This window comes from Sciurus vulgaris (genome assembly GCF_902686455.1).
Source record: "Sciurus vulgaris genome assembly, chromosome: 16".
NCBI lineage: Eukaryota > Metazoa > Chordata > Mammalia > Rodentia > Sciuridae > Sciurus > Sciurus vulgaris.
The window spans coordinates 43,443,210-43,457,451 of NC_136477.1; the positions used below are offsets into that span (position 1 = coordinate 43,443,210).

The following is a 14,242-nucleotide window of genomic DNA, read 5'->3' on the forward strand; positions in this document are numbered from 1 at the left end:
GTGCAGTTGTCTAATCATGATGTTCAACAGAATTCAAACATAAGCCATATATGTATTTTAAATTTGCTAACAGTCATTTTGAAAACGTCAAAAGAAACAGATGAAATCCTCTTTATTACTTTTATTTAATCCAATATATTCAAAATACTATCATTTCTGCATATTATCAATATTTAAAAAAAAAAAAAAAAAAAGACAACTATTGGGACTGGGGGTATAGCTCAGTGGTACAGTGCTTGCCTAGCATGTGTAAGGCCCTTGTTCAATCCCCAGGACTACCAAATAAACAAACCCAAGAAGGCCACATTTCAAGGGCTCAAAGGCTGCATGAGCTGGGGACTATTAAATTATCACGGGTCTAGATTCTTTGAATCCCTCACCCTCATTCTAAAGCACTGTGATGTTAATGAAAAGTAGAAGCTTGCAGAGGAAATTACAGTCGTTCTCTCGGAATTGATGGAGTCACCATAATAACTGGGCAACTGTATGCCTACAGAAACCAGCAGTAATTTTGTGTCTCTGACCAGCTCAGCGGGGCCCAAAGTGAGGAACTCTCATCTGATTACCTTGTGTAGTTCTCTTTGTAGCCAGAAATATCATCGTTGGGAGATCGCAGTCTTCGCTGAGATGGAGCCTCCAGATGCCAATAGTTGATGCGGTTTAGGAACATTTTGGCCAACTCAACAATTGTTTGTCTTTCTTTTGATGGTAGGTGACTAAATTTGTACTGTACAAAGTTATTCACACCCTTAAAAGGAGAGAAGAAGATTTATTCATGCGACTATGCGATCATACTAATTCTTCACACCCACACAACCAGCACTGTTGGTGATGAGCAAAGGAACAGACACATCTTGAGTCTCAAAGATCTCTTCCCTTTCTTTAAAAGAGCGGTGCCCACAGACAACCCTGCGACAGGTCACAGTGGATCAAAAGTGACAAGACAGGAGGGCTGAGAGCTGTTGCTCTATGCCTGTTTCAATCCTGAAGCATTAGAGAGAAAATCAAAAACATGGACCAAAAAGAACAAAACCCCTTGAATAGTAAAATATGACTGTTTTGCCAAATAATTCTGGCTTCACTATTACCAAACAAGCTCACATAAAATGTGGTTCTTGGATAAACATTGTTTTTCTCTGAAAAAACAATTTGGGCAGGGAGGGGAAGGTGGGGGGGAGGTACTAGGGATTGAACCCAGAGGCACTTAACCACCCAGCCGCATCCCCAGCCTTTTTTTTGTATTTTATTTAGAGATAGGGTCTTGCTGGGTTGCCTAGGGCCTCGCTAAATTGCTGAGGATGGGATTACAGGAGTTCACCACCACACCCAGCTCTGCAAAATTTTTAATTAAAGCACCTGCTAAAACTGAAATAAAATACACAATTCAGTAGCAAAACAAAAACAAAAAACTAGTACTAGCATATCTTCCATATTACTAAACATTACAGAATTTAAGTCTTCCACTGAACTAAATTATCAATTTTTTTTTTTAACTCGTTACTATCATTTTTTTGGCTTTAGCAAACTTATCAGGGGAAAAAAAAAAAACTTAGTCAAAATTATGTGCTTTTTCAAAAAGCTCTGCATTTAACCTTCCTGCATAACATTCCCATCTCATCTAATTTCAATAAAAGAACAATACATTCTTATTTAATGGTTTGGAATCAAAATATAACTTGTTCTCCTGAAAAAAAAAAAAAAAAACATTTGTAAGGTCTCTGGAATTCCATCTTCTGTAGTCAGATTCTCATCAAGAAATTCAGTCCAGAGAGTTTGAATTTGATATAGCCAAACGAAGAAGGGCTAAAAGGTGATGTCCATGAGAGACAATCTTGCAGAAAAAAAATCTATACATTTTAACTGTGTCTCTGAGTAAAACAGCTTCTTCCCAGAAATCATACTGTAGCCAGAAGTCAATTTCTGGATCTCAAATTCTCATTGCTGCTCTTCGCTTGACTTAACAATGTTTTTCACATTACAAGTGAATTCCCTTGCCTCAATAAGTAGGCTTTTCCAGACAGTGCCAATCAAAAGGACAAAGACTTAAGTTTAAAACATCAACAACAGGAAAAAAGTACATTCATGTGTCGGCAGTCCACCCCCCACCCCCCACCCCCGCACCTCCAGGGCACTGGGGGTTGGGTCAGTGCGGGGGCTTGGGGTTTAACCCAGGGTGCTTTACCACCAAGCCACATCTCTAGTCCTTTAGTCCTTTTATTTATTTTTTTTATTGTTATTTTTATTTTTTTTTTTTTTGAGACAGGGTCTCACTAAGTTGCTGGGGCTGGCCTCAAACTTACGATCCAGATAGTTTTTACAGACTTGATGAACATATCTGAGGCAGCGATGGAAGATGGAAGGAAGATGAGAATAGAGATGTGGAAGGGAGACTGAAAAGTGTCCTTGGGCTGAGGATGAAGTTCAGTGGTTTGTGCCAAGCATATATGTTCAAGGTCCCGGGTTCTATTCCCAGAACACCAAGGGAGAGGCAGGGGGGATTTTTTTTCAACCTTAAGCTACTGAACAAAGACCTTGTTTTTATTTTTTTTTACCTGCTCAATACTAGGTTTTTCAAATGGAGGCTTCTTTTCCAAAGAGCCTTCAACCACAGGTTTTCCTCTTTGTAAAATAGATTTTCTCAAGAGCTGCAAAGAAATCATTTAAAAAAATTTTTTAAATTTGTCTCTCTTACACACAGCCTTTAAGAGAAGTTACCATATTCTATTTAACAACATGTAAACAAATCCTTAAATCAAATAGGTAAACTATCAGGTAACAAAAATTTGCCTTCATCTCCATAACCAGGGCTATGAGAAACTACACACCTTTCATGTCTGAGCAGCCTAGACCACCCAGGAGTGACTACCAGACACCACTATCCCTCCCACCTTCTCCTCTCCAGTTCTGGCTACCTACACACCAAGAAGATGAACACTGCACATTCCAATTCAGGCCACTGGAGGTGTCCTGAAGCTCTGGAGCATCTTACTTAAATGCATGAAAGGCCAAGACTCATTCTGCACAAATGAGGTCAGGAAGCGGAGCTGTCTAAGAGGAGCCAGCTGGAGGTCCTATACACAGTCTAGGGCAAGTTCTTCGGGAAAGAATTCTGCAAGGCTCTCCACTGGCAACTTTCACTGTTGCGGTCTTCTTTCACTTCCCTGCCATCTGTAGAACGCAGGCCAAGGGTTCTGGCATCTCAATGCCCACAAAACAAAAATACTGCCCGTAATTCCTGCCTCTGGAATTGAAAACCCTCAAAGAGCAAACAGAGAGAAAAAAACAAAAGCACTTACCAAAAACAAAGTTGAAAATAAATTGAAATTTAAATTCTTTACCCTCAACCTTTGCTTTAATTTTCTGTAAACTTCACATGTGAGCTGAGTATGATATGGTCCTTCATTTATTTAAGTTACATCTTTCCCTCTTTTCTCCATTACTGCCTTTTCAATAGAAATAAAACTAGGCAACCATTCTCCCAGGAGTTACTGGAAATTCACAAACTTCTAAAGCTGAAGATAGCCATGTATCACCAAGGAGCTATATCTTACAAAGACCTCACCTCCTTTTAGGAGTGCCATATGTGTTGAGTATGGAGCATATGTTGATCCATTCAATACATTATGCCCATCTTTACAAAACTAAATTTCCAATACAGGTAAGCATTGTATGTGCTTCTAAGAATACATCAAGACTAATCATAAAATTTAAATACAAATAATTCTAGTTTCCTACTTTTTTTCTCCTTAGACAAAAAAAAGGCCATTTCAGATCTTGGTCCACTGGGGGTTTCCTTTTAGATGTAAACAAGTATTGAGCCTCAGTTTTGTCATTTACAAAGTGATGGGGCTGAGACAGGTAAGCATATAAAAAATTTTATTGGTGCCAGGGGGTGCAGTTGAGTGGCAGAGTGTTTCTCTAGCTAATCCAAGTTCCTGGGTTTGATCCTCAGCACCCAAAAAAAAAAAAAAAAAAAAAAAAAAAAAGTTATTAATACAGTAAGCATTTGCATTCTTCTTTTGCCAGAAACCCTATAGGTTGTTTGGTGTATGGTTTTTGAGACAGGTTTTTCCTTATTACCCAGGTTGGCTGGCCTTAAACTCCTGGAATAAAACAATCCTCCTGCCTCAGCCTCCAGGGTAGCTGAAATTACAGGCACATGCTACTACACTTGATTTCATACCTTTTAAGGCAGGTGCTACTATTATCTGTATTTGTAGATGAGAAAACCAAAGCAAAATAACCCCAAGGTTATTCTATTATTACACTGATAGAGGCAGGTTTTATTCCTGGTCCCCAGAACAACGTCTATGGGCATTAAGACATACTTCACTTGTAGGAAGCAGCTTTACATTGAGCTTATTTTCAGCATTACGACTGAAGTTTTTAAATGCTACAAGAATATGCAATATATTTTAATTGAATTATTGACACATGAAATACAGGAACTGTCTTTCAAAAGTTAAGGGATGGATCATTTCTCACTCCTCTGCCCAAAGGATGACTGGGTAGGGGTGAGGTGCTGATTATTTTGGATTAGATTTCTACAAGCAATTATAGGTGCACTGTTATTTAAAGATGAAGAAGGAAAGAAATGGGTAAAAAACATACTTCAAAGCAGAGCAATGCTTGCTGGCCCGTTCTGTTGGTTATAAACCAAGGAGGCTGACAGAATGGAACCCTGACACCACCTTCTCTTCCAGCAGGGCAGTAGGGAGCTGCCAGGGAGCTCCGTTCCAAGACAAATCCTAAGTACAGTCATGCAGACCTTGCTTTCCTTCAGCTAAGATCTTTTTCCAAAGAAGCTGTAAATACTAAGAACCTGCCAGGGTTCAATCTAGATGACTCAGGCCTCCTGATCATGTCAACAAACTGTCACCTGGAATGGCCGAGTGCCTGCTAAAGCTGTGGGAATTCAGTTCATTCTCTCTCTCACCTTTTTACAGTTAAATCCCAATAATACTCCAAAACCTTAAAATATATTTCTCCTGTCTCCTAACTAACCCCACCCAAAAAAAAAAAAAAAATCCATTAGTACAATAAAAAATTAAAAGTTAACATGAGACAGAAAATTATGGATCAAACAAATTCAAAGAAAAAAAGCTGTAAGAATTAGGTACAGAATTTGTACTGAGATTCCCAGCAGTTAAGGCAAAAGAAAATCATTAGAAAATTTAGTTATCCTTGTCATATAAAAATAGAGGGCTAGGGGCTGGGGATATAGCTCAGTTGGTAGAGTGTTTGCCTTGCAAGCAGAAGGCCCTGAGTTCAATTCCCAGCACCGGGAAAAAAAAAAAAAGAGGGCTGGAGATGAGGCTTACAGAGCTTGCCTGATAAATGGGAGGCTCTGGGTTTGAGTCCCAGCACCACAAAAATGAATAAACAAATAAATAAAGCACAAAGGCTTTTATTAAAGAGGCAAACTTTTCCTGGCTGTAAATTCTGGATGCCGTTTTGTTTTTTAACATTCTTCTAAGGGTGACACGATACCATCTAGTCTATAATGCCCTCAATAGCAGGTGTATTATTTTAATCATCCTTCTGACAACCTCTTTTATAAATCTATTTTTAGCACCCCGACCATTTTTTCTACCCATCTCAGCCACCAGTTTCCCTCCCACACCTGTAAGTCCTGACTGTAAGAAGCAGCCTGAGGAGACCTACATCTGTGGGATGGGAATGGATGTAACCCATGTGGAGCTGAGGCAGGACCATGAAGAGGCAACTATGGGGAGTGGCAGCTGTGACCGGTGACTAGCACCAGCAAGACACAGGTAATGGTGGGCAAGGTGCCAAGACACATTTGTAACGTCTTGATTCCTTCCATTGAAGCACAAGAAACAGGACTTGGAGCGGCCCCTCCCATCTCCCTCTGTTCCTCACACTGGCCCCCCTGCTGATCCGACATCACAACAAGCTCACCCAGGGCACAGACCAGATGTCTATTCTCCTTTCTGCCTGAGGGCTCTCCCTGCAGCCCTGGCATGGGTGGCTCCTCACTTCTCCATTTCGACTCAGATGCTATCTCCTCAGAGAGGCTTTCCTAACTGCCTTCCTCACTGGCTTGGCCCCTGCCCACCCCATTCTTGCCATTCTGATTTCACTTACCCTATACTCTGTTTCTCTTCACAGCACCTAGCACCACCTGCAAATATATTGTTTACTTATTGATAGTCTGCCTCATCTGCTGAAACCTCCATAAGGGGAAGGACCTGTCTCATCCACGGATCTATCCCTCATGCTACACTGGTGCCATGCACAGAGCAGGTGTGCAATCAGTATTTGTTGGGTGGACAGAAAGAAATCTATAAGCATAATTTTGCATACAAGCATGAGAAAGCTCAAGGAGAGTGATGCGTCCAAGGTATGGTCGGTCATTTGAGAGGATCAGTCATGAAGAAAGGCATACCTTGCAAGACCTGAGGGAAAAATGTACCATAAGCTGAGAGTCTTCACACCCACCACCCTGCACGTGGAGACTGAGCATGATGGAAAGGAGAGAGAGAAAAGAAAAGCCTTTTAAAATGTTGAAATCTCACCTTGAAGAGATAGAAATAAACTTGTTTGGTATCTGCATCTTCTTCCTTGTGGACGCAGGTAAAGAGATATTCCACATCCAACACTATTCCCAGGAGTCTGTTCATTTCTTCCTCTGACACATTCTCCAGGTGGGAAACATGAGCAGCTTAAGATGAGATCAAAGGAACGCATATGTGTAAGAAGTCAGTTGGAAATCACAAGCACTCCCCACTATAAAATAGAAGGTTCCCTCTCACAAACCTTCCCCTCGATCCATTAGGTTGCATAATGAATCCACAAAAGGAAATTTCTGAACTCCTATTAGGACTGATGTCTTCTCACAAAACCTAGTAAGTAGCCTTCCTATCCAACACTAAAAGTGGGCCAGGAGTTAATGTATTCAAATAATGTATATTTCAAGAACTGAAACTTTAAAAAAAAAAAAAAAAAAAACACGTTTGTAGCAACAAGTCTGGTCATGATAGGATCAAGTTCTTATGTTTCCATAAAAACAAATTTGGTTCAGAGGTACAGAAAACCAAGTTCCCTCAAGATTTAGTTCTGAGTCCTAAGTCCTATGAATGCTCTGTTGGCAGAGAACATCATTAACAGTTAAAGACTGAAGGCCCTTTCCCTCAGCCTTCCTGACTGAGACACACTAAAATCTCATTTCTGCAGCAGTCCCGAGCCTGCCTTTAACTCAAGATTCGATGTCCTCCATGATTAAGAAAAGTAAACATACTTTTCTACCTTTGTTCTGTTGTCTTACTACAATTTTAGGGAATTACCATTGACCTCACCCTCTCCCACAACCTTGTGATCTTCTCTACCCAAATTTGGTCCATCTTTCAAAATTATCACATTTAATCCTTGAAGAGTCCCATAAAAGTATCAATTAGTAATCCCATTTTAGAGTTAAGGAAACCAAGGCTTGGACAGATTGAATACTGTTTCATCAAACTTCACTCATCCAATAAGGCAGAGTCAATTTTCATTCTGAAAATCAAGAATGATTGACTCAAGTTTTAAAGCATCTACAATTTTTTTTTTTTTTTTTAATACTGGGGATTGAACCTGGGGCACTTAACCACTGAGTCACATCCCCAGCCCTTTTTATTTTGAGATAAAGTCTTGCTAATTTGCTTAGGGCCTCTCTAAGTTACTGATAGGTTAGACTGGAATTTGTGATCCTCCTGTCTTAGCCTCCCAAGTTGCTGGAATTACAGGTGTGCACCACCATGCCTGCTCCTCGCCTTTTTAGAGGGAGATGGAACTAAAGATTGTTTGCTTTGTTGTTTGATTTTTTTGTTGTTGTTGTTGTTTTGTTTTGTTTTTGGTACCAGGGATTAAACCCAGGAGGTTAGGGGGGCTTAACCACTGAGCCACACATCCCCAGCCCATTTTATTTTGAGACAGGGTCTTACTAATTTGCTTAGGAATTCACTAAGTTGCTGAGGCTGGCTCAACTTGAAATCCTTCTCCCTCAGCCTCCTGAGTCAAGTGATTATAGAAATGCACCACCATGCCCCATTGGAACTTAAGATTATTAAGGAATCTCTCCTAGGTGGTAGGCCTGGGTCAATCTATCCTGGAGAACATAGTGCTCTTGTCATCAAACCATGCTCAATAGGAATCCTGGAGTTCAGGGTGCTAATAGTAGCACCTGCATCCTCTATTTACCACAGCTCCTGGTTTTCAACTACCAGTGGCTCCATTTCTCTTCCTAAGGGCTTTTCCTGTCACTGTAACCTACTCTGCCATCTATGTATCCCTCACAAGGAGTCCTCAATTAAAGCCTGAGAAAGTAAGTATCCCCCCCCCCATATAATTAAGTGCCATTGCCCACTGTGAGATCTGGCTTAGTAATTAACCTTTACTGTACATCTTTTCCTCTGTCTTACTTTCCAACTCCTCTGCTTTCAGCTCAAATAAACTATCTGCACTCAAATCCTGTCTCAGAGTTGGCTTTTAAGGAACTCAACCTAAGATACCCAAACAAAATCATTTTCAGAGTTCAGCTACTGGGGCTGCTGAGGCAGGAGGATCGCAAGTCTGAGTCGAGCATGATCACCTTAATGAGAAACTCAGTCTCAAAATTTTTTGAACAGGGGGAACAGGGACCTCAGCTGTAGCTCAGTGATGGAGTGTTTGGCTAGCATGCTCAAGGCTCTGGGCTCAATCCCCAGCACAACATAAAAAGAAAAAAAGAAAAAAAAAAAAAAAGAATTCTCAGGGAAGTAAAAGATTAAATGCCAAAGGATGGGGAGCTTCCAAATGTGCTTGAAGAGCAGGGGTAGCTATACCCATATCCAAGTAGATTTTATAACAGAAACTACAAAAAAGAACCAAAAAGGCATTACATAATGATAAGAAGGGTTAATTCATCAGGATATAATAAGTATAAATATATGTGCACTCAACACTGGAGCATCTAAATATATAAAGCAAACAATAGATCTGAAGGGGTAGAGAGATTGCAGATCACAGCACAATAATAGGGGGTTTCAATACCACACTTTCAGTGATGAATAGATCATCTAGACAGAAAATCAATGAGGAAATACTGGACTTGAACTACATTTTAGACCAAATGGAATGAACAGACACAGCACTATATCCAACAACAGCAGAATTCAGATTGTTCTCAAGCGCACGTAGAATTTTCTCCAGGAGAGAGTACATGTTAGGACACAAAACAAACCTTAACAAATTCAGGAAAGCTGAAATCATTCCAAGGGTCTTTTCCTGCCCCAATGATATGAAACTAGAAATCAATAAATGGAGGAATTTTGGATAATTCACAAATATGTAAAAATTAAACAACATGTCCTTCAATAACCAATGGATAAAAAGAAATAAGAAGGGAAAACTTAGGAGGTGAAAGATATGTTGATGGAAAACTATAAAACATTTATGGAAAATGAAGAAGACATCAATAAATAAAAAGATATCTTGAGTTCAAATATTGGGGAAAAAATCATTAAAATGTCCAAATTACTCTAAGAGAATTATAGATTCAATGTCATAACTATCAAAATTTCAAAGACATTTTTCACACAAATAGAAAAAAAAAAACTCTAAAATTGATACAGAATAAGAGACCCTAAATAGTAGTAACAACTTGAGAGAAAAAAAAATTGAAGGCTTCACCCACTGATTTAAAAATCTACTTTAACTCAAGGACAGAGCTTGTCCCTGAGGTTTCATCTAAGCACCCTAAAAAAGCACCCTAAAAAAGGAAACAACCACAAAGAAATCTACTTCCAAGTTATAGTAATCAAAATACCATGATATTGACATAAAAACAAACACATAGACAAATAGAGTGTAATAGAGCACCTGGAAACGGGAGCTGGGACTGCAGTTCAGTGGTGAGAGCGTTAGCCTAGCATGTGTAAGGCCCCGAGTTAGATCTCCAGCACCACAAAAAAAAGGAAAAGAAGAAGAGAGGGAGGAAGAGGAGAAGGGGGAGGAGAAAGAGGAAGAGGGGGTAGGAGGAGGAAGATGAGGAGGAGGAGGAGGAAGACGAGGAGGAGGAGGAAGACGAGGAGGAGGAGGAAGAAAAAGAGAGAGGGAGGGAGGGAGGGAGAAAGAAAAGAAAGGAAGGAAAGAAAGAGAAAGAGAGAGAGAGAGAGAGAGAGAGAATCTGGAAATAAATCCACACATTTACACTTCATTGATTTTCAACAAAGATGCCAAGAACACACAATGGGGAAAAGACAGTCTCTTCAATAAATGGTGTTGGAACAAATGAATTTCCACATGCAGAAGAATGAAATTAGACATTTATTTCACAGAATGTACAAAATAAAAATCAGCTCAAATGGATTAAAACAAATGAACTGAAATTGTAAAACTTACTAGAAAAAACATAGGGGAAATCTTTTTTTGGGGGGGGCGAGTACTGGGGGTTAAACTCAGAAGTGCTTTACCACTGAACCAAATCTTCAGTTCCTTTTATTTTTTATTTTGAAACAGGGTCTCACTTAGTTGCTGAAGCTGGCCTTGAACTTGCAATCTTCCCACCTCAACCTCCCCAGTCACTGTGGCATATGCCACCGTACGTACCCAGAGAAAAGTTTCTTAACATTGGTCTTGGCAAAATTTTTTTGGATTGAAGCCAAAAGCACAAGCAACAAAACAGAGACAAACGGGATTGCGTGAATCTGAGAAGCTCTGGGCACAGCAAAGGAAAAAATCAACACAGTGAAGACTGGAGAAAACAATCTTGGACAGAATGGGAGAAAACATTTGCAAACTATACATGTGACAAAGAGTTTAAGAAATACAGAAGGAAACCAATAATGACAATAACAAAAAAATTCTACTTGGAAAAAATGGGTAATCAACCTGAATGAACATTTCTCAAAAAGGCCAACAGATACATAAAAAAAATATATGTTCAACATCACTAATCATCAAAATCATCACTAAAATTAGATGCCACCTCACACCTGTTTGGATGGCTATTATAAGTGAAAGAAAAGATTAAGTGTTGTCCAGGACTTGGAGAAAAGGGAAACCTCATCCACTGTTGGTGGAAGTGTAAATTAGCACAGCCATTATGGTAACAAACATGAAGATTTCTCAAAACATGAGAAATGGAATGAACAAAACTTGCACCAACGTGGAATTCTAGCCACTCATTAAGCTTACGTAGGAAGATGGCAAATTCAGGCCAGCCTGAGCATTTTAGAGAGACCCTACCTCAAATTAAACTGTAAACGGGCTGGGGATGCAGCTCAATGACAGAGCACTTGCCTAGCATAAGTGAAGCCCTAGATTCAATCCTCAACATACACACACACACACACACACACACACACACACACACCACCACAGCTGAGCGCTGTGGTGCACACCTGTAATCCCAGCGACTCAGGAGGCTGAAGCAAAAGAATGTCAAATTAAAAGCCAGCCTCAGCTATTTAGATGATTGGGGATGTAGTGGTAAAGCACCCCTGGGTTTAGTCTCCAGGACCAAAAAATAAAACAAAATAGCATCAAAGTGTCAAACTCTCCAAAAAAGCTGAGAACAGAATGATGATAGTTACAAAGGACTTGGGATGGGGGTTGGAAGAATGGATGGTGACATTGGTTGAAGGGTACAAAGTTACACAAGAAAAATGTGTTCTGGAGATCTATCATACAGCATGGAGAGTAACATTTAATAATAATGTATTATATATTTAGAAACTACCAAGAAAGATTTTAAATATTCTCAAAACAATAAATGATAAGCCTGTGAGGTGTTGGATGTGTTAACTAGCTTGATTTGATCTATTTACAATAGGCTTGGTAAGTGTCCCCCAAAGTCTCCTGTGTTAAAGACTTGGTCAACCAGCCTGTATTAGTATTGAGAGGTAATAGAACCTTTAGGAGGTGGGGCTTAGTGAAAGATAGTTAGGTCACTGGAGGCATGCCCTTGAAGGGTACATTGGGACCCTGGTCTCTTCCTATCTCTTTCTCTGACTCCCAGCTGCTATGAAGTGAACAGGCCTATTCCATCATGTGTGACCACCATGATGTACTATGCTGCCACCCAAGGCAACAAGGACCAAGAGATCATGGGTATAAACCCCTGAAAACAGGAGCCAAAATATACTTTTCCCTTATTAAGTTAACCCAGTCACAGTAATAAGCTGACTCACACATACATATGTCAAAACATCATATTGTACAGCATAAACATATACAATTTAAAATAAATTCAAAAAAAAAGTGATAAAAAGAAAAAAAAATGAAGATTCTTCTCCTAAAAAAAAAATATATATATATATACATACACACACACACACACACACACACAATTTGTGTGTCTGTGTGCTGGTAACTGAACCCAGTGCCTCGCTCACACTAGGCAGGTACTCTACCACTGAGCCACTCTCTCACCCCTCACAATTTTTTTTTATAATCCTTCCATTTTACAACAATTTTTAATTGAATAAATAATGGAATTCATAAAAGTATGTACTCCCATCCAGGTAACTTTACCCTAACTGTGTGGGTAACAACTGGGCTGGATAAATATACCCAATCTTCATTTGTCAATCAAGCCCTAATAAAGCTGGAAAAAAAAAAACTAAAGGGTTGAAAATTAGAGGGACAGGGGGCGCCAACCTTTTATTCCTTTCTAATGCAAAAAAGTAAAGGAAAAGCAGAGTGATGGGTCAAGGCAAAGGGACCCCAAAGGGAGCAGCTTCAAAAGGCAAGGGAAGGACTCTTTTTAAGTTGCTCCCTGAATAATCTAATGGATCCATCTAAACTGAAAAACTGACAACACTGTATCATTACATTGTCAATCAGAAAGGGAATTGACTAAATTGTTTCTAAGAACATAAAAAATTTACACCAAAAAAATTTACAAGGAGGTCAAAACAAAAATTAATGTTCAAAAACCCAAAAACAAAACAGAACAAAATAAAACTGAATAAAATTAAATTATAAAAAAATTAATGCTCAAGTCTATGACTTTACTTTTGACTATACAACACTTAGCTTCATCCGTTTCTTAAAAAAAAAAAAAAAAAAAAAAATACCCAGAATTAGAAATCTCACTTTGCCAGGTCATTTTTTTCTGGAGACTATGCAAAATTTTCCTGGAGGTCAGGCTGAACCCTTTGGGGGACAGGCCTCATTCTGAAACAACTAGGTCAAAGATTCTGTGTCAGTTATTTGCAGAAATAATTTTATTTAAGATTATTTTTGCCTTGTAAAGTTGTGATCTCTTTTCCGTGGTAAACTATTAAAGTAATCAGTATACACTATACATTCCCTCAGAGTCTTCACAATATGAAACACTCTAAATGAGGTGCTAACAGACAAGGGAAACTCATGGAAGTTCATGTCACCATTGATTTTAAAGTCAATGACTCAGGGGCCTGGGTTGGGGCTCAGTGGTAGAGTACTTACCTAGCATGTGTGAGTCACTGGGTTCGATTCTCAACACTGCATATAAATATCTATCCATGGACAACTGAAATATATTTTTAGAAAATAAATAAATAAAGCCAATGATGTGTTTTTCTTAGACTACAAAACGTTTTACCCAAATGAATTCTTACTGTGAATTAGAAAGAGCTGCTTTGGTTCAAATGGAGGAGCTGTTCCCTTCCCTTAGGATTCCACAATTTGAAAACTATTGCTTATAACCATCTTCTCACTTATTTTGAAAAGTGGCCTAGGTAAAAATCAAAATGCTTAATGTTAGTTTGGATCTGGAATGTCCCCTAACGGCTCATGTGTTAAAGGCTTGGTCTCCAGCTCCCAGCTATTGGGAGGTAGGGTCTCATGGGAGGAAATAGGTCACTGGTGGCATGCCCTTGAAGGGTATACAGTCACTTCCTTTCTCTCTCTGCTTCCAAGCTGCCATGGGGTAAGCAGCTCCGCTCCACCACACGCTCCCTGCTATGATGTTCTGCCTCACCACAAGCCCAGAAACAAGAGCGCCAAGTGATCATGGACTGAAACCATAAACCAAAATAAACCTCTCCTCATTCAAGTTGATTTCGCTCAGGTATTTTGTCAAAGCAACAGAAAGCTCACTAACACTTCGGAAAATGAGTACTAATTTCCCTCTGACTCTGCCCATGATGAAATCTGTGGCATCTCCTCAAAGTTCAGTTTGCAGCCCAAAGTTGAAAGGAACGGGAAGGTAGAGATAGGGACAGATATACATGAACCAGCGGGAGTTTTCCAGAAGGAAGGAAGGGAGAAGCTTTAC

The 14,242-nt window shown here is 39.5% G+C and overlaps 1 protein-coding gene across 14 annotated transcripts in view; it reads right to left on the reverse strand.

Annotated features, from left to right (window-relative positions):
- KAT2B (lysine acetyltransferase 2B) overlaps positions 1–14,242 on the reverse strand; it is a 103,001-nt gene that overhangs the window by 45,510 nt on the left and 43,249 nt on the right. For 13 of the 14 annotated variants that reach the window (XR_013759865.1, XR_013759866.1, XR_013759867.1 and 10 more), the window contains exons 3-5: positions 6,540–6,685; positions 2,553–2,645; positions 567–748 (exon numbers count right to left, since the gene is read on the reverse strand). Coding sequence is in view for 11 of the 14 variants with exons in the window: in XM_079115150.1 (XP_078971276.1) it covers positions 567–748; positions 2,553–2,645; positions 6,540–6,685 (421 nt within the window). In the remaining 3 variants the exon portion in view is untranslated. The remainder of the gene's footprint in view (positions 1–566; positions 749–2,552; positions 2,646–6,539; positions 6,686–14,242) is intronic. The other variant, XM_079115151.1, reaches the window with a different exon arrangement.